This window comes from Humulus lupulus, chromosome 7 (genome assembly GCF_963169125.1).
Source record: "Humulus lupulus chromosome 7, drHumLupu1.1, whole genome shotgun sequence".
NCBI lineage: Eukaryota > Viridiplantae > Streptophyta > Magnoliopsida > Rosales > Cannabaceae > Humulus > Humulus lupulus.
Window position 1 is genome coordinate 6,014,422 of NC_084799.1, and position 19,937 is coordinate 6,034,358.

Genomic DNA, 19,937 nt, shown 5'->3' on the forward strand with positions numbered 1-19,937 from the left:
CTTATGACCAGTGCTCAGCGCTATGGCCGTCCTTGACTAATAAGTCAATGCTTTACGACCATCGCTCAGTTCTATTGTCGTCCTTGATTGATAAGTCAAGCCTTTCTCAATAAGATAATGCAAACAAGCATATATCATATGTCAAATATCCAAATCAACAAACACAAGCATAATTATAATCGTCCACATTTACAGGCATTCATGCCCTATCCATATTCATGTTCAACATTTCGGGCCAAGCCATAATCACATGTATCAAATACCGGGTGTAGTTTTCTTACCTTTTGTCCAAGCATAGGTTACCAATGAACGAACCTCGAGCACAATCCCAATTTCGAGCCCCTAGCGATAATCTAGTCACAACCATAATATAGAATCCCGTAAAAAACGAGTAAATAAAGGCTTCCAGACCGAGTCCTAGCCTCCCAGACGTTGAACTCTACTAAACCGGGTAGTAGGATCGATCCCGAGCCTTTAGGTTTGAGTTCCCGTCATTAAAAACCTAAGATGGCCAAATCTGCCTAGGCAGGCCGCAACATGCCTCCCAGACAGAACTGCCTCTGCGCCATGGGTTCACATGGGCCACGGCATGCCCCGCGAACCCATAAATCCATGTGTTTTCGCCAAAACATTGCCAAAAATCATCCAAACCAATTCCCAAAACCATAAATCAAACCCCCAAACATTAATAGCACACATCCACCATCAAAACCCAAACTTATCACACTCAAAAACCTCCACCAAAAACTCAATCCAAGACCTTGAGCTTCAAAGCTCAAGAACACCCAAAACTAAAAACAAAAAACAATCAAAACAGAATTCACTTAAAACAATAATTGAAGCTTACCTCAGTTGTGATTATGTCCTCCTATCTGCAACTAATCAAGCCCCAAAGTCAAGCCTTCAATCTAAGCTTAAGTTTTCCATTAATTCATCAAAAATCAAACAAAGTTAGGGAGAGAGAGGGAACCGAGTGTGAGATTGAGAAAGGGAGAGGGCTGATGCTCTAATTTTGAGGTTTCCTCTTGCTGATGGGAAGGGTGACTAAGTCACTAATTTAGCACCAAAATGACCATTTTTCCCCTTAGGCTAAGCTTTGCCCTCTTAAGCCCCCAAGGGTAAATTTGTCATTTGCCACTTTTCCTGTTAATCATAATTAATGTCTCACAAATCTCGTCATTTCTAATATCCTCAAATAATTACCAAATAATTCCCCATTACCCGATCAATCCTAGTAATGTACTAAATACTTAAAATACCCCTTGACTCACTCCGAGTCAAGTATTAGTCCCATTGTGACTTTCCAACTAGCTTGGTCCCTGGGATCGTCTCGTGCCGAGTAACCCAAATATATTCACATAATAATGTGGTCTCACACATATATCACACATATGCCAAATATACCCATATCAGGCCAAATTATGAAAATTGTCATTTTAATCAGAAACGGGCCCACATGCATATTTAATACACTTAACACATGCATATCAAGTCATATTATAATATAACTCACATAATCATACAATGATACACATATATATCACATAAACACATAATTTCTATAATTTGCCATCATGGCCTCCTAATTAAGGGCCTAAGCCTTATTAGGTAATTTGGGACGTTACACAAGCCTTTATCAATCAAATAATGCAAACCAACATATATCATATATCAAATATCTAGATACAAAGCATTCAACATGCTTAATCAACAATCACAAGCATAATCATAATCATGCACATTCTTAGGCAACCATGCCCTATTCATATTCTTGTTTAACAATTTGGCCCAAGCCATAATCACATATATTACATACTAGGTGCAATTTTCTTACCTTTGGTCCAAGCACCAGTTAAATATGAACGACCCTCGAGCATGATCCCGTCCCAAGCCCTAGTGCTAACCTCAATGGTGAGGTTCAGGCTTTAAGTTGTCCCTAACTAAGACCCAGCTTCAAGCCTCCAAATCCCAACCAACTCTCCTCAAAATTCCAAGTACTTCAAGGCACACCAAAAATGTGAGAAGAGTAACGAGAGACAGAAAGGGAAATGGCTGAATGATGCTCTATTTTTTATTTTGGGGTTTCATTTTACTGAGGGAAAGAGTGACTAAGTCACTAAATTGGCCCAAAATGACCATATTGCACTTAGCCTAAGCCTTGCCCTCTTAAGCCCTCAAGGGTAAATTTGTTATTTGTCACTTATCCCGTTAATTATAATTAACACCTTATAATTCCTGTTAATTCCAATATTATCAAATAATTACCAAATAATTTTCCCATTACCCGATCCCAGTAATGTACTAAATTACCCATATGTTCACCCGAGTTGGGTATTTGACCCCGTTGTGACTAAACCACTACATTGCTCGCTAGGATTGTCTCGTGTCGAATAACCCAAATATATCCACATAATAATGTGGCTCTACTCATACATCACATACATGCCAAATATACACATAACATGCCAAATTACGAAAATTATCATTTTAATCAGAGACAGACCTACATGCATATTTAATACACATAAACATGCATATCAAGTCATATTATATTATAACTCATATAATCATATAATGATATACATATATATCACATATATACATCATTTCTATAATTTATCATCCTGACTCCCTAATTAAGACTCTAAACCTTATTAGGTAATTTGAAATGTTACATCACTTATAAAAGAATCTCTTAAATTAATTAAATTTAACATGTCACGTGAGGTTTTACCTTATAACAATGCTCTTTCAATTAGGATATTTAAGATATTTTCTAAATTGGCAAAGTATTTTTCTTTGTGATGGTAGAATTTGATAACTTCAGAGTTGAAAAATGTGTATTTTTTTATGCATGGATGATTACCCATTCCAAATGATATTTTAATAAATTAATTTATTTAGAAAATAAATATTTCAAGGGATACAAAACATAAAGCAACAAATACATTTCTCTCACCCTTTTAAACACATTTTTTTTAAACTTAGTTTCCAATATATTTTACAATGGAAACGAAACAATTGAATGAAAGTATTGTGATCAAATAACTGTCTTTTTTTTTTTTTTTATTATTTTACATTATTTAGAATAAATTATGTATAATTACTAAATCATTAAAAAAATAAAAGATATTTGCAGTAAAAATACATAAATTATTACATTTGTAGTACTTAAGTATCTAAGATATTTTTTTGCAGGCAAAAAATACATTCCGTCCATATTTTGTTGCAGCCGTCAATTCAAAACATTTATTGTGTTTGTGAGATCTTGATAAAAGTACCAAATTAAATGAAGTTTTGTGGTGAAAATATATAATTTAATAGATATGTGCGGGAAAAATACCTAAATAATAAGATATTTACAACAAAAGTACCCAGGTTATAAGCAAATTTGACATTACGTGGTGGACTTAGCGGTAAAATAAACAACTACAACAAAATATGAACGGAAGATACTTTCGTCGGCAAAAAAATAACTTGGGTACTTAAGTACTACAAACATAATAATTTAATACTTTCACTGCAAATATCACTAAGAAAATGCCAATAAATAAATCAGTACATTTTTTCTTTATTTCCTCAACATGACCCAATATAATTCCATCGAATAATATAGATGGTGATCGAATTGAATTGATCTATCACATATTGATATAATACTCATTTGGAATAAGAACCAAAAAAAACAAAAAACAAAAAAAAATAAAGGGACCACATAACATAACATAATCTTACTTTATCATTTATTTTTTCTAAACAAACAAAAGGAATTACTTGGTTGCCAAGGTAGGACCAATTTCAACTTTATTATAATTGTCAAGCCATTGACCATGGCTTCATATAATTATGACTACAACCCTTACAACTTCTTAAACAAGGTTAAATAACACCTAAACCTAAAGTAACTAAATCTATACTTTAACATTACTCAGAAAAAAAAAAAAAAATCTATACTTACATTAAATTTTAGTTTGAACAAGAAAGTAATATACCAAATTTTTTGACCAAGAAAAAACTTATCACATAAAGTGTGTATTTTTTTTTATTGCAAATTTTGTGCAAACAATAACATGTCATTTGTTCTTTGATTATTATTCTTATCAATGTTATTATATAAAGACAAGAATTATGAGGCTTCATTTAAAAATTAATTGGTGATTAGTGGAGTTACACATGTTTTTATTAATGGTTCAATATTCTTATACTTATTTTATGTGGAACACAATAGTCTAATATCCCCTCTTAAGATGGTAGTGATTTTTTGCTCACCAATCTTGAATCACCTGATAACAAGTGGCGTATTTTTTTTTTCAGCTCCTTTATTTTTTTGAATCTCTTTTTGCACTATGTGGCTTGGCTCACTCTTTTGGATCGGTGTAAATTGAATACCCGCTAAGAAATTGACTCTTGATACCATAACAAGAATCGTAAGGATACATCTAAAAACTAATTAGTAATTAATTAAATATTCTTACACTTAATATATATATATATATATAGACAGAATAGTCTAATATATAATTGATCAAAAGAAAAGAAAAGAAAATTGTAAATATTATTCAATGCTTTATTTTCCTTGTTACGAAAGGTGTTGGCGTGGGAATGAATCAGAACCAAAGCCAACCATGTGAATTAAAAAATGAATCTTTTTTGGAACGTATCTAACGCAATACGCACTGTACAGCCACTCTACGATTACAGTCCCATCAGTCTCTTCCAAATTTTCTCTCTGATAAGAGACGAAGATGGCTGTGACTTTCCGAGTCCCCTTCTACAGTACAGAGTTTTTTTCACTATTCTCTAACTTTATACATACTTACTACTTCCACTACAAGTTTTGAATTCTATTAATTAAAATAGCCGCTTCCATTTTCTCTCTTCCTTCAAAGCTCTTGTTTGCTATTATTGACTGCTGAGGATCCTGACCCTTCATTGCCATCTGGGCTTTCATCGGAATCTGCTTTCGTATTCTGGGTTTTTTTTAGTCTCTTCATTCAAGAACCAATGTGGGTTTTTGTTTTGTTTAGAAAGTTGTCTTTTTTGTTTTTGTTTTGAAAACCCATTTTTGATTTGGTTGTGGTGATTGTTAGTGTTGCAGAGCAAAACGTTATGGAGCCAGTTAACATGGCCATTGAACGATCCCAAGAGATATCCGCTGATGCTCTACCATTTGCTAGAAGGTGAGATTTTTATGTTTAGTGTTTGTTTGGTTGATCAGAGAATGAAATCGTAGAATGTTAATAAGGAGATTGAAATGTAACTAATTTTTATTGTGGACAAGTTGGATTTTTCTTTGCCAATAACTATTGAAATCTCTCTTGTGAATGATGGGTAATTGCTTGCAGTTACCAACTTGAAGCGTTGGAGAGTGGGATTAAGCAGAACACAATAGTGTACTTGGAGACTGGCTCTGGCAAGACTTTGATTGCCATCATGCTTCTTCGGAGCTATGCTCATTTACTTCGCAAGCCTTCACCTTACATTGCTGTGTTTTTGGTGCCCAAAGTTGTCCTAGTTAGTCAAGTATGCTCAATAGACTCTCTTCTCCATCCATTATTCTATTTATTAAGATGATTGATTTCAATGAGGCATTGGAATTAAGATTTAACGTTACATAAGTAAGTCGTTTGTGTTCTGTATTCTTTATCAGCAAGCTGAGGCTCTGAAGATGCACACTGACTTGAAAGTCGGAACATATTGGGGAGACATGGGAGTGGATTTTTGGAAGGATGACAAGTGGAATGAAGAAGTTGAAAAGTTTGAGGTGTGGTATTGCATTTGAAAATATGTAGATTCTGATATGAATTCCATATTTATTTTTCGATGTTGATGTATTTGTGAATTCAGTCATTTGTGTGTTACTGTCTTTGTAACACTTAATTGAAGGTTTGTATCCTTGTATAATCTGCACTAACTTACATTGCCATAAAACAGGTGCTTGTCATGACACATCAAATATTGCTGAATAATTTGAGGCACAGCTTTTTCAAACTGAACATGATACAAGTCTTAGTATTTGACGAATGCCATCACGCCAGGGGTCTTCACCCATATGCTTGCATAATGAAGGTGAGTTGTTGATTCGTTATCTTATGGGGCTTATGTTCATAGGAATATTTCTATTTCGATTGTGCAGCTTGCCCATCTGAAGGGCTTTTTTAAATGCTATATATATTAATGAAATTACTTGTTACTATAACGATTTGCAGGAATTTTATCATCCTCTGTTAAGTTCTGGTGAAACCAATCTGCCAAGAATATTTGGAATGACCGCTTCTCCAATCAACTCAAAAGGTGAAATCTTGTGCTGTGTTTTCTGTCACATTTCCAGTGATTGTTAAATCTCTATACATTGCTTTTTGCCTCCAAATTTTTTAATCATTTTGGTCTTGGTTTGCCACTCCAAATCCAGGGGGGAACTCAGAAATTGAATACTGGAATCATATTCATGAGCTGGAGACAGTTATGAATTCAAAGGTTTGGTGTTGTGCTTTGTTATGAGTTCTAAAAAATGTAGTTTCTGTTGGTTTGTTTTCACATTGGATTTGCATTTTATCTTATGCTTTTGAATATTATACGTTTCTCTTTGGTTAGATCTTATTTATCTGATAACACTCACTCACAATTCAGTAGTACTCAGTTGGCTCTCTGATTACTTTGTAGATTCTGTTATTTTTTATTTCTTTTGTTAATTATAATTTCTAACCTTGGTTTCCTCCTATGGGGAGTTTCATTTTAGGTGTACACTTGTGCTAGTGACTCTGTTCTTTCGGAGTTTATCCCTTTCTCGACTCCAAAATTCAAATTCTACCAGCACAAGGAAAATCACTTTCCCAATATCGAAGATATCTTAAAGATCTTAATTGAAAAGGTATGTTTTAATTTAGTGCAGAAGTAGGTTGTTACTTCTTATAATGATTGTTTGCTATGCCTTTTAAGACTTGGAATGGGTTTTATGTTGTTGTTTGGTTCAAATTCTGAATATATGTTGAATCTTAAATTTGGTAAGACATAAAATGGAAACAAGTTTTACAATATCTATTTAGGCATTAGCATAAGAAATGGATGTGATGTTTGAAACCTGTGGAGCTCACAAAGCCTAAGTTGACAATTCCTTTTTCTTAAACATTATTTTGCTTTCTTATGAGCTGATAACTCAAGCTTTGTTCCTCTGTTTTCTATGTGATAGTCAAAGTATTACCATTCTTCTTTTAAAATTCATGTCTTAATTGAAAAGGTAACTGTGTTTTTCTTTACGGGTTCTAATTATTGGTTTATAACTCTGCAGCATGAATTGGTTTTGAAAAATTTAGATCTTGATGAATCTTCAACAGATTCTATAAGCAGAAAGCTATCAAAGGTTTATTCTGCATTGCTATTTTGTCTTAATGAACTCGGTGTTTGGCTCGCTATGAAGGTATGCATCAAATAATGCCCTGGGTTTATTCTTTTTTGTCATAATAGAAGACATGACTGAAGTATGCATGTGTATTACAGGCTGCATGGTCCTTTTCATCAAATGAAATTGAATGTTTCTCATCAGCGAGAGCGAATCTGTTCGGCGAGAAAGTCGTCAAGAATTTTTGTGTGGATGCCTTCAAGGAATTTTCAAGTTTCCTTCCAGCTAGTATGTCTACTAATTCTTGTGTGAGGATTGATATATATTTATATATATATATATATATATATATATTTGGCATTGATTTTTTGATTCTCCTTGTTTCTTCTTTGTGTTATAGGACCAAATTGGTCATTAGCAGATGATATTAAGAGAAATATGGATGAAGGAATGTTAACTTCAAAAGCTGTTGGTCTTGTTGAATTGCTTCTGGAGTACAGGTTTGTAATGTCACCACCTTATTATTACTTGTTTTAATAGAAAGGTTGGTATGTAAAATAATGGGTACAATGTAGAATTAAAGGTCTTGATGTGCTTGTGAAATCCGGACAATAATTATAAACCTAGTGTGGAAAAAATTCTACTTGCATAACAATCAATTGTGTGTGAATGCAGGGACTTGGAGGATATAAGATGTATAGTTTTTGTAGAAAGGGTCATCACAGCTGTTGTCATTCAATGTTTGTTAAATGAATTGCTTCCAAAATTGACTAACTGGAAAACAAAATATATTGCTGGTAGCAGCAATAATGTACAATCACAGACCAGAAACAAGCAAAACAATATTGTTGGAGAATTTCGTGAAGGCATGGTATGTTTATCTTTAAAGTCTCAAACATTTGATTTCATACAAAGTGCCTTTTTTCTATTGGTGAAGATATCTACATGTTTTAGGTAAACATAATTGTTGCAACGTCAATTCTGGAAGAAGGTTTAGACGTTCAAAGCTGCAATTTAGTTGTTCGGTTTGACCCTTGTTCCACTGTTTGTAGTTTTATACAGTCTAGAGGTCGCGCTAGAAAGCAGAATTCTGATTATGTGTTAATGCTACAGAGGTAATCAATTTTTTTTTAAAATTTTTAAAAGATGAATTTTTATTTTCACACATACATGCTGACTTTGTTATTATTTTTTGGAGCATTGTTGGGTTAGACATCAATATAAATATGTTATTTGATTAATTATTTTTGTGTTTATTTTCAGTGGAGATCAAGGCACAAAGTATCGTTTTGAAAAATATCTTGCTAGTGGAGAAATAATGAGAAAGGAGTCTTTACTTCATGCTTCTGATCCTTGTGTACCTCTTGAAAGTGATTTTCCAGAAGGGGGGTTTTATCGTGTTGAAAGCACCGGTGCCATTGTGACTCTTAGTTCTAGCGTCGGTTTGATATACTTTTATTGTTCAAGGCTCCCTTCTGATGGGTTAGTTTCAATTTGCGCTGTCTATATTATCAATGCTTGTATTACCATTATATTTACCTTGTTATTGGATTTGTTTTTAATAGGTATTTTAAACCTAACCCAAGGTGGGATATGAATTCTCGCACCCTCTACCTTCCCAAGAGCTGTCCACTACGATCTGTCACTGTAGAAGGAAATCCTAAACTACTTAAACAGATTGCATGCCTTGAAGCATGCAAACAACTTCATCAGATTGGTGCTTTAACCGATACACTTGTCCCTGATGTTGTTGTGGAAGAAGATGACGCACAAGTGCTTGGTAATCTTTCAATGGAATCACGACTCTCCTTTAATTTGTTTCATTACCTCTTACGTCTTCAATATATTTATTTTTGCTGTTTAGACTTCTTATCAACTATGTTGCATTTGCATATCTATTATTTTATGCTGTTTATATTTTCTATTAATTATGATGCATTTCCTTACAACTATTTAATTTGCAGCGAATCAACCATATGAAGAAATGCAACCACATGCTGTTTATATTTTCTATTAATTATGTTGCATTTCCTGATAACTATTTAATTTGCAGCGAATCAACCATACGAAGAAATGCAACCTAGTTATGTGCCTCCTGAAATGATTGCCTCGAATTGTTCCATTGCCAATTATCATTGCTATATTATTGAGCTTCATCAAAGTTTTGACTATGAAGTGTCTGTTGGTGATGTTGTGCTATGTACAAGAAGCAAGCTTGAAAATGATATTGAAAACATGCATTTTGACTTGCAAGTGGGGAAAAAGGGTATTGTGACAGTTGACTTGAAGTATGCTGGACTAATTGAGCTTAACTCAGAACAGGTAAGGCATTTGTTTTTGCTTATGCATCGTCTTATCTTATTTGATGCATTGATTAGAGGGTTCTGATATTTGGAAACCTTTTATTATAGGTTATGTTATGCAAAAGGTTTCAAGTTACTCTTCTTAGACTTCTTCTGGATCATAAGCTCAATAACTTGAGTGAAATTCTTGATCTACTTCATTTGTCAGACACTCCTATGATTGATTATCTTCTTCTTCCGGCCACCAATCCAAGTCTAAGACCTTCAATCATTGATTGGGACTCTGTCACATCGGTGTTATTTTCCAATGAAAAGTTTCGTAAGAATCACATCAAGTGTAATTCATCGAAGGTTTCCTCTTGCTTCATGCGTACCAAAAATGGTTTGGTCTGCACTTGTATGATCATGAATTCACTTGTATATACGCCTCACAATGGTCATGTGTACTACATTACTGACATTCTAAATGGGATGAATGGAAATTCAATTTTAAAGCTCAGGGATAATAAAAGTACTACGTACAAGAATTACTATGAAGTTAGGTATGTACCTCTATATTTCTTTGTTTATGTGGGAATAATTTCTAGGTTCTAGCTTTAGGATAAAATGGTAATTTTCTTTATTGGTTAATAATATTTTTTCGCATCTACTTGACATTATTGTAGAGATTTTTAGTATGAACTTCGAATTTTTAATCCCATTGTTTAAAATGCAGGCATGAAATTAATTTGCAGTTTGTCAACCAACCATTGCTCAATGGAAGAAAACTTTTTCAAGTGAAAAACTTTCTCCTGTGCAGAGAAGAAAAGGAAAAAGGTTTGATATCTGTTATATTAGATTCTCTTTCTTTATATGTTCAATTATGATAAGCAGAAAATACTTTTTTGATATTTTTTTAGTCATTCATTTTGACTGTGGCTTCAGTTGTTTAGCCTTGTTAGCCTTCCTTTGTGCTGTTCCTGTGTATTATAATTTAGTGGAATTATTAATGAGATTACATATTCAAATTTCAAAGTTAAACATAATCTTAAGTTTATAATCACACTTCATTATATTTACCAGTATAATAGGGCTAAAAGGTTGAAAGAACTAAGGTATTTGTGCTTCCTCTGTGGATTTCTATGTAGATATTCAAGTAATGATTGTTTTATTTATGTATGTGCAGAAACAAGTAATACAACTAGTAATTCGACTGTTGAGCTGCCGCCGGAGCTTTGCATTCTTATCATGTCACCCATATCTCTCTCGATACTATATTCCTTTTCATTTACACCTTCAATTATGCATAGGCTTGAGTCTTTAATAATTGCTGCCAACCTGAAAAGGATGCATTTGGATCATTGCACGCAAAATGTCGCCATTCCGACATTTAAGGTAACACATCATGTTTTTAATACACTTTTTGCTGTTATTTAAATATCTTCAAATTGGTATTCTAAAATTGCTGAATATATATTTAATGTTCAAAAGTAAAATTTCTTTTCCTACATTTTTGTGTAATATTGGAGTTTTGTTGCACTAGTTTTTTTTCAACTTTAATGTGTATAAAAGTTGTGTATATCCAGGAAAGGACTTTCATTTCATTTCAATTTTCTATTTTGTGTTTGTTATCATACTAAAAATGCTAATAATAACTAAATAATCAATTTGAGAATCAAGCTAGAGTTATGCACAATAATGGGAGGATATTAGACCTTTTTTTTTTCCCATACATCTCAGCTCGTGAATTCTTCACTAAACTTTTTTACCTCAACTTCTGATGACTTTTATATGCATTGCAGGTGTTGGAAGCAATTACATCGAAGAAATGCCTAGAGAAGTTTCATTTAGAATCTCTAGAAATTCTTGGAGATTCATTTCTCAAATATGCTGTTGGTCAACAGCTTTTTAGCTCGTATCAAAATAACCACGAGGGCCTTCTAAGTATTAAGAAAGATAAAATAGTTTCTAATGCTGCCCTTTGCAGGCTTGGTTGTGAGCGCAAACTTCCGGTATATTTAAACACATTTTTTCTTCAAGATGTTCTTCATGTTGTTATCCTCTTTTAGTTAGTGCTAATCTCTGAGACATTGTTAATCCATATATGAAATTTCGTGGCTAACAATTGATACTATGCATCTTATTATAGCCAGAGTTTTTTTTTTCATATGCAATTATATGTGCGAGGTGATTATTGACAAGAACAATTTCATCCTGGTCTGCCATATCTGAATATTTAGACTACTATTATCATGTAATATTAATTCATTTAGCGAAATTTGTGAAGTCGTTGAGAGGAGTTTGATGGTACAAAATTACTTAGGCACATCTTAAATGTAATGCACAGTGACTTGGAACTTTTCTTCCTAATTTCTGCATGTGCATAGATCTTGTTTATGCTAATAGGTTTTGCTGATCTTAAAATGTAACTGATTGTATTTTTTACTTGCTATCGATGTTTTTCTTAATGCAGGGCTTTATTCGTGACGAGTGTTTTGTTGTTAAAAGCTGGATTATACCAGGAACTAATAGTGCTAATGAAGCACTACAAGAGGATACACTAATTAATGGCAGAAAAATTTACATTGGTGGAAGAAGAAAGATGAAAAGTAAAAGAGTTGCAGATGTTGTTGAGGCACTTATTGGTGCGTTTCTTAGTACAGGTGGGGAAATCTCTGCGTTGCAATTTATGAATTGGCTCGGTATAAAGGTCGACATAGTCTTCAAGCCATTTGAGAGAGATTTATTCATGCAACCGGAGAAGCTTATTAATGTCAAACATTTAGAGTCGTTATTAAAATACACATTTCGTGATCCTTCCCTATTGGTTGAAGCTCTAACTCATGGTTCTTACATGGTTCCTGAGATTCCACGATGTTATCAGGTAAAACTAATGTTCTTCAATGCAATGCAGTATTACCACTCACAATCTATTAGAACTTTTTTGATGATTTGTTGTATTTTAACGAGTTGAGAATGATTTTCCTTTCATGAAGAGGCTGGAGTTTCTCGGGGACGCTGTTTTAGATTACCTCATTACAGTGCATTTGTACAACAAATATCCTGGGATGTCTCCAGGATTCTTGACTGACATGAGATCTGCCTCTGTGAACAACGATTGCTATGCACGGTGTGCAATTAAGGCCGAATTACACAAGCACATTCTTTATACCTCGCATAAACTGCACAAGGACATAAGTGCAACTATAATTAATTTTGACAAGTTGTCTTCAGAGTCAACATTTGGATGGGATTCAGAGACATCTTTCCCCAAGGTCAGTCTCAGTCAAGTCATTATTTTCGTAACATGTTCTCTCATTTGTTTCAGCTCTCACAAAGCCTTCTGGTTTTGATTTTGTGTCAGGTACTTGGAGATGTTATAGAATCTCTTGCTGGGGCAATATATGTTGATTCTGCATTCAACAAGGAAGTTGTTTTTCAGAGCATAAGGCCTCTATTGGAGCCTTTGATCACGCCTGAAACAGTAAAGATCCATCCGGCGAAAGAACTTAACGAACTTTGCCAAAAATTGCATTTTGAGATGAAAAAGCCATTGAAGCTGCGTGAAAAAGGTGTAACTTCAATCACAATCGAGGTTGTAGCTAATGGAGTCACATACAAGAACACTTCATCTGTTTCAGACAAGAGGATTGGCAAGAAAGTTGCTTGCAAAGAGGTTCTCAAGTCCATTAAAGAAGACCTCAATTTGGCATGACAAGTTTGAAGATAAGCTAGCAAGTTAGCCAGTCTGTTCTTATGATCTTTGTCAAGTGTTTTACAGTGTTGATTCAAGTCCTTTTGTTTGTGTAACAAGTGCCGTTTGGTTGGCTTAAATTAATTTAGAGAAATTCTTAGTTATAAAAAGATTGGCCATTTTGTTTTATGAGTTCCATTAATATAGAGAAATTCTTAGTTATATGTGTTTACATATAATTCTCTATGAAAATAATGTACTATAAACAAGTCAAAATTTCAAGACAATTCTTCGTATACTATGTTGAAAACTTGTGTAGGATTAGTTAACATGTTAATCTCGGATTTTTTAAATTATTTCAAGTATGTTTGACACAATAATTTGATTTGTTTTGGGGGGGTAAAACACATTTATGATGGAGAATTTCAAAGGAAAAAAATCATGCACCACGATGTCGTTTACACAAAACTATCGAAACGACATGTCATTGGCGACCAGAGTATTGTTGTTTAAGCTTAGTCGTTGGATAAATATAACAACGTAGTCAGACTTGAATTGGACGGCACGGATTCCCTTGGGATTTTGCTGACGTGGCGGCATCTGAGTGCTTAAGATAGGGATATGATTCATGTCCCTAGCGTGGCGGGTAATGAACTGAGCAAGAGAGCGAGCTTCGTTAGCCATGGATTGTCTTCTTCAACCTCTCTGCAGCTCAACCTCGGTTATTATCCCAAAACCCATCAATAATTCACTGCCATTAATGCCAAAGCCAATACATTTGCTTTCGCTCAACCCCATATCCTTCTCCTTCTTATCCTCAAAGAACCTCCCACTTCCTTCTCGCTCTCCTCCTTATGGTGCGTCAACTCGAAATTTTTCTTTTGTTTTTTTGAATATTTACAAGAAAAACTGTACGGGGATTAGGTAACTGGGGTGGAATTTTGTTGGGTTTGTTTCTATTATTTCAAAATCGTTTGTTTACCCTTTGTCTGCTACTGCTGGAGTTTAATGGGTTTCATAAAAGATTTACTTTTTCTTTGGGTACTTTGAGCAATTCTATTGAATTTGTGTGTTCTTCGGATGAAGTTTGCTTATATTTACATTTTGGGTGCCTCAGTTTTGTATGCAACACAACAAAGCCAAGTAAGTGAGGGTGTCAACAATGAGACTAGAGAATGGGCTATGCAAGGTATGTTGTTAATTTGCTCTTATAATTAAAGCATTCTGTTTGGTCTATGAATCATTAACATTTGTAAAACTTAGTAAAGTGTTTCTGATTTTATGAGCATTGTTGCGGTTAGAATTTAAAAATAGAAAACAAAAGTTGATGTTTTAATGTTCTTTTGGTTCTTAGTGTTATCCTCCTGTGGCATTTTCAATTGCCTTAGCTTAAAGGACTTAGCTTTTTAGTTACAAGTCAATTGAATATGTCAATTTAGTGTATTAACAACTGTTTTTTTGGTTAGTCATTTATAATCTTATGGTTTTGATTTGGCGGCAGATTTCTATTCCCTTAGAAAAGATGTAGAAGCAGCTTCCGAACGTGTTGAAGAGATTAGAGCCTCTGCTGGTCTGCAACAACTAGAAAAAGAAGTTGCAGCTTTGGAGTCCAAAGCATCCGATAGTGCTTTCTGGGATGATCGAGCCAGCGCTCAGGAAACCCTTTCAGCTCTCAATGATGTCAAAGACAAGATAAAACTGCTTACCGAGTTCAAAACAAAGGTCCATACAGGTCTTTTTCGTTATGTCTTGGCATTTTCAATTTTGTTTGTGATTAAGATTGCAGGGAATGATTTTCGCCTGATATGGTGGATAGTTGCTTGTAAAGCAATGCATAGTGATAATTCTTTTTAAAACATGATACACTTTTAAAGAATTTACAACCTTCCTTGTTAGGTTTGTCTAGTTACGATTCTTACCGATGAAAATGTCCTTTTCCACTTACATTTTAGTCTCTTATTATCAAATGTAGGTTGAGGATGCAGAAACAATAGTCACTCTAACTGAAGAAATGGACTCCACAGACACTGCATTGCTTGAAGAGGCTAACAGTATCATCAAGGAATTGAACAAGGCGTTAGACCGGTTTGAGTTGACTGAACTTCTTTCTGGTCCATATGACAAAGAAGGAGCTGTTATCTCTATAACAGCTGGTGCTGGAGGCACTGATGCTCAGGTAAATAGTAGTAGCATGTCGGCACTCACTACTCAGCAATATTGTCAATTTTTTTTCATAAACTAGGCAGTGGTAAAAGTTTGCCAAACTTTTCACCTTTCGGTGTGGATCAATTACTGTTGACAAATTATTTGTTGCCAAAATTAAACTTCACTCTCTCATTTTCTTGTGTAAATACCTTTTGATAATTTCCAGTGCAGGATTGGGCTGACATGCTTCTCAGGATGTATGTGAGATGGGGAGAAAAGCAGAGATACAAGACAAGAGTGGTTGAGAAATCCCCAGGAGAGGAAGCAGGGATCAAGTCAGCAACACTTGAAGTTGAAGGTCGATATGCTTATGGGTACTTGTCCGGCGAGAAAGGAACTCATCGGATTGTAAGACAGTCCCCTTTTAACGCCAAAGGTCTTCGCCAGGTATCTATTGAAGTAGCATTTTCATAGTTGATAATTCAAAATTCTAATCAATTTTTTAACTTGAAATTACATGGCAGACAAGCTTTTCTGGTGTTGAAGTCATGCCTCTTCTTCCTGAAGAGTCCTTAGCTGTTGAAATCCCTGAGGAGGATTTGGATATAAGTTTTTCAAGGGCAGGAGGGAAAGGTGGCCAGAATGTGAACAAAGTCGAAACTGCAGTCAGAATCACTCACATCCCAACTGGTGTCACTCTTCGGTGTACAGGTTCTCTTCACAATTTCCCATTTCTCCATTGGTTTATAACTCAATAAAATTGTAGTCTTGGTTTCTTTTTTACTTATTCAAAAACACAATGCAGAGGAGAGGTCTCAGCTGGCGAACAAGATCAAGGCGCTTAGCCGGTTGAAAGCTAAGTTGTTGGTCATAGCCGAGGAGCAAAGGGCAACCGAGATCAAGCAAATACGAGGTGATGCGGTGAAGGCCGAGTGGGGGCAGCAAATTAGGAACTATGTTTTCCACCCCTACAAGCTGGTGAAGGATGTAAGGACCAGTTTGGAAACATCAGATGTTAGCTCTGTAATGGATGGTGAATTGGATCCCTTCATCAAGGCTTACCTCAAACTCAAATACACCACTGCCATGTCTTCAAATGAGGTTTAGCCATTAGCATAGATAGTGTTACTTGGTAAAACTTCTTTTTGGTGATTCTTCCTTTTTGTTATGAATGTAAATTGAGTAAAGTCTGACTCTTATCAGTGTTCATCACGGTGAGTAGATATAATATATAGAATAAATATAATTTTTGCCCCGTCACACATCCTCAACTAACCATTGTCACACATCGTGACTCTGAATATTTCGCGTTGTTAAAAAATTGTTAAAAAATTACCCTGAACTTGCACGTTACCAAGTTGTGGTACTTCTATTAGATTTTATCGTATATGGCTAACGGTTTTATCGGTATATGACTAACGAAGAACAAATTTAGCATTTTGGGTATATATAATTCAAATAAATACTAAAAATTTATAATTTTAAAATCAAACAAAATATCAAATATATAAAAAAAATTAATTAATAAATAATTATAGTTATAAAGTTATTAAATTTTCAAAAAAAAAATGTTAGCGAATTAGTTATAGTTAAATAAAAGTTTAATTAAATTATTAAAATAACAACAATTAAAAGAACCCTTTTTTTTTAATCCCTAGCCCACACGATTCTTCTTTGTCGTCTTGATACCCAGATAATTATTATCTCAATCTAAATCAAACCCCTTAGACACTCCATTGCTATATCTTCTTCACTTTCCCAAATCAATTCCAAACATTTTATCTCAAATAAATTTGACATTAAAAACCCCAACGACTTCACCTTCTACCTCTACAAGCCCCGACCCCAACCCCAACCCCGCAGCCCACGACCGCAACCCCGTCGCCCGCCGTCCACAACCCCAACCACGTCAATGTCGACCCCAAACCTCGTAGATCTAGCCCGCAAGTCCCCAACCCCATAATCCACGACCATAACCTCACCCCAAACCTCGCACATCATGAATACGGAGAAATTTTAAGAAAAAAAGAAAAAAATATATTAAAAATAAGAAAATAGATTATATAATTTTTGAGTTAATATTTTATTTTTTTAATTGATAAAATGAATTTTTTATATATTTTTTAAATTAATTTTTAAATTTGAATCATCCGAGACACTAACACGTCAAAATGCCAAATCTGCTCTCCCTAAATGACAGTGTTAATTGTTCGGCACAAAAAACCTACTTATTCTAATATATATGCTTTACATCTAGAACAGTAGCACATCAAGGCTATAAAATTATTCATAATCTGATGCTTCTATATCCAATAGAGAATTTAATAATACTTTTTGGTATGAATCTTACACTAAAACAAACACTTTTCAGCCATTTGGAAATTGTTCATCACCATTGACTTGTCTCTCAAGTTATTCTGTGTAAACTCTCCATGTTCACTCTTGATTCTTGAGAAGCTGAATGGGTAATGTTCGATATTTGTATTGTATTTTATTTATTTGTTGGTAACATTTTTTAGTGGTTTCTAAGTTATTTGTTCTGATCTGAGGTATTATTGTCATTAGGTATCTAACCAATGAAGGTCTGTTATATGAGCTTATACTTAAAACAACTAAACATAAAATTGGGATTGAGTTTTAAAAATACAATTTTTGAAATTAATATGTAACGTTACCAAACAAATACCAACATTTTTACCCAAATTTATCAACAATTGACAGAAAGGTGAACAAAATACCGTAAAAATACCTTTTTTCAAATTCGATTTCTTTTGCAAATTATTGGGAACAAGAAAAAAGTGTAGTTAATGAGAAAAGATGGATCAGACAAATTGGCTTGATCTCTCGAAAGAGATAAATAGTGCGCTCAGTATAATCAGCTTCGATCATCTGGGGAAATAGTCATCACCTCCATCTCAATTTTTTTCAGAAAAAGAATTAAAATCTCAGCTTGAAAAAATGTTTCAGATTAAAATTTAAAAATTCACAATAAAACCAATAAATATGGATCAGAAACTTGGCTTGATTCTCTGAAAGAGAATAATAGTGCGCTCAGTATAATCAGCTTCGATCATCTGGGGAAAAAGTCATCACTTCCAACAAAAAACATATAAAATTAAATGAAGAGAAGCAGAGAAATTTGCCCGAAACGGCGAAAAAGCGAGAGGCCATGAGTTCCTTGCGGCCACGAAAGGCCTCTACGATTCGCAGAAACGGAACAGCTATGGCGTCTGCTCATACTCAACGCTCACTGCTTACGCGAACAGCGCTGGCAATCAGTTTAATAGACGCTAACACTACAAAAACTAAACCTAGATAAGAAGAAGATGATTTCGATTATGGAATTGCAGTGGTGATGATGCTCTCTGTGGCGAGAGAGCTATTTATAGGGCTTCCTTCGTTCTTCGAAACCCTAATTTCTATGGGCCTTCTTGTAGGGAGATGTTTTCTGCGCCGCATTTGCTCACAGGCATCGGCCCAGCTCCATGGGCGGCTTCTAGGCCTTTTAGATGACAATAGTCCAATGAACTTAAATGGGACTCTTAATTATGAAAATAATCTTCAAATTAAAAAATAATTGGTTTTCATTTTTTTTTGTTGGGAATTCATGGGTTTTGTCCTCATCCATTTGAGCAGTTTTTAGAATGTTGATGCCAAAGTTGGGAAAGGATTCGAGTTGTTGTTGGATATAAGGATTGAAGATTGTGTAGTGTAATGTACCCAATTATTCATTTGCTTTAAATTATTAGAAACATTTGTTTAACAAAGGAAAATTAATTAAATTGGTCTACTTGCATTCTCGAATAATCTTTATTGGTGATTTTTCGAGTTTTTAACATTTTGAATTATTAGAGCAACTCTAATGAGAGTTGTTTGGAGAGTGGCTTGTCAGGTGGTGGAGTATGTGGATGAGGTGGAGAAAATTTTATTAGAAGATAGACGATGTTACTTTCACATTTTTTTTATTGGTTAGATTTATTAAAAAAATTATAGTTTGATCACTAAAGCCACTACTAGAGTTGCTCCCATTATGGATGCTCTTAGAGTCTATAGTTAGTGTTATCTTGTAATCACTAAATTGTATTTGTGATTGCTAGGTGGACACGCTTACTTGTAAGTCATGTTATGCTCCTCGTATCATTTTCGTCTTTATTCTTCTAGTTGTGACTTTTTCAACCAGTTTCATTAGTGCTTGAACAACTAGTCTCTTCGAGCAATTCGAGGTCATGAGTTTTGCCTCCATCCTTAAAAGAGTTGGTGACACTTACTTACTTTATTTTGAAAAAGAACATTTTAACATTCATCTAGGCGTGTTTGGAAGTCGGTAGTAATTACACTCTATTTTAAAGTACAATGTATGTTTAGATGTCAAGTGGTAATTATATATGAATTCCTAGTGTTATGTTTGTCAAGATAGTTAGTAATTATACATTAAAATATAATATTATATAATAATTAATATTTAAAACTAAAAGAA

At 34.2% G+C, this 19,937-nt stretch overlaps 2 protein-coding genes and 2 non-coding genes across 5 annotated transcripts; 2 read left to right on the forward strand and 2 right to left on the reverse strand.

The window, feature by feature from the left end:
- Window positions 1–4,680: 4,680 nt before the first annotated feature.
- Window positions 4,681–13,616, forward strand: LOC133790473 (endoribonuclease Dicer homolog 2). 2 transcript variants are annotated; one of them, XM_062228125.1, is made up of 23 exons: window positions 4,681–5,006; window positions 5,091–5,180; window positions 5,346–5,523; window positions 5,651–5,764; window positions 5,935–6,069; window positions 6,210–6,294; window positions 6,413–6,477; window positions 6,740–6,871; window positions 7,289–7,417; window positions 7,498–7,627; window positions 7,740–7,839; window positions 8,015–8,210; window positions 8,294–8,454; window positions 8,603–8,821; window positions 8,905–9,119; window positions 9,393–9,661; window positions 9,751–10,184; window positions 10,358–10,458; window positions 10,808–11,016; window positions 11,424–11,633; window positions 12,095–12,505; window positions 12,618–12,896; window positions 12,986–13,616. In XM_062228125.1, exons 2-23 carry the CDS (start codon window positions 5,110–5,112, stop codon window positions 13,334–13,336), a joined length of 4,194 nt encoding a protein of 1,397 aa, XP_062084109.1. In that variant the 5' UTR covers window positions 4,681–5,006; window positions 5,091–5,109; the 3' UTR covers window positions 13,337–13,616. The 2 variants fall into 2 exon arrangements, with proteins under 2 accessions (XP_062084109.1, XP_062084110.1); XM_062228126.1 differs by having other exon boundaries at window positions 5,099–5,180.
- Window positions 13,617–13,947: 331 nt separating this feature from the next.
- Window positions 13,948–16,717, forward strand: LOC133790474 (peptide chain release factor PrfB1, chloroplastic). Its single transcript, XM_062228127.1, has 7 exons — window positions 13,948–14,172; window positions 14,433–14,504; window positions 14,817–15,037; window positions 15,288–15,491; window positions 15,692–15,907; window positions 15,985–16,171; window positions 16,266–16,717. Exons 1-7 carry the CDS (start codon window positions 13,998–14,000, stop codon window positions 16,565–16,567), a joined length of 1,377 nt encoding a protein of 458 aa, XP_062084111.1. The 5' UTR covers window positions 13,948–13,997; the 3' UTR covers window positions 16,568–16,717.
- A 1,560-nt stretch (window positions 16,718–18,277) lies between these two features.
- Window positions 18,278–18,374, reverse strand: LOC133792897 (small nucleolar RNA Z103). Its single transcript, XR_009874367.1, has one exon. It is a non-coding gene; the product is annotated as a small nucleolar RNA Z103 (small nucleolar RNA).
- An 89-nt stretch (window positions 18,375–18,463) lies between these two features.
- On the reverse strand, window positions 18,464–18,559 carry LOC133792898 (small nucleolar RNA Z103). Its single transcript, XR_009874368.1, has one exon. It is a non-coding gene; the product is annotated as a small nucleolar RNA Z103 (small nucleolar RNA).
- Window positions 18,560–19,937: the final 1,378 nt, after the last annotated feature.

What these genes read in the sequence shown, in the direction of transcription:
- LOC133790473 (XM_062228125.1), top strand. Translation starts at nt 5,110, where the DNA reads ATGGAGCCAGTTAACATGGCCATTGAACGATCCCAAGAGATATCCGCT. An exon ending in AGACAGTTATGAATTCAAAG is followed by an intron (nt 6,478 to 6,739) that starts GTTTGGTGTTGT and finishes GTTTCATTTTAG; the next exon opens with GTGTACACTTGTGCTAGTGA. An exon ending in TCGCCATTCCGACATTTAAG is followed by an intron (nt 11,017 to 11,423) that starts GTAACACATCAT and finishes TATGCATTGCAG; the next exon opens with GTGTTGGAAGCAATTACATC.
- LOC133790474 (XM_062228127.1), top strand. Translation starts at nt 13,998, where the DNA reads ATGGATTGTCTTCTTCAACCTCTCTGCAGCTCAACCTCGGTTATTATC. An exon ending in TAGAGAATGGGCTATGCAAG is followed by an intron (nt 14,505 to 14,816) that starts GTATGTTGTTAA and finishes ATTTGGCGGCAG; the next exon opens with ATTTCTATTCCCTTAGAAAA. An exon ending in TTACCGAGTTCAAAACAAAG is followed by an intron (nt 15,038 to 15,287) that starts GTCCATACAGGT and finishes TATCAAATGTAG; the next exon opens with GTTGAGGATGCAGAAACAAT.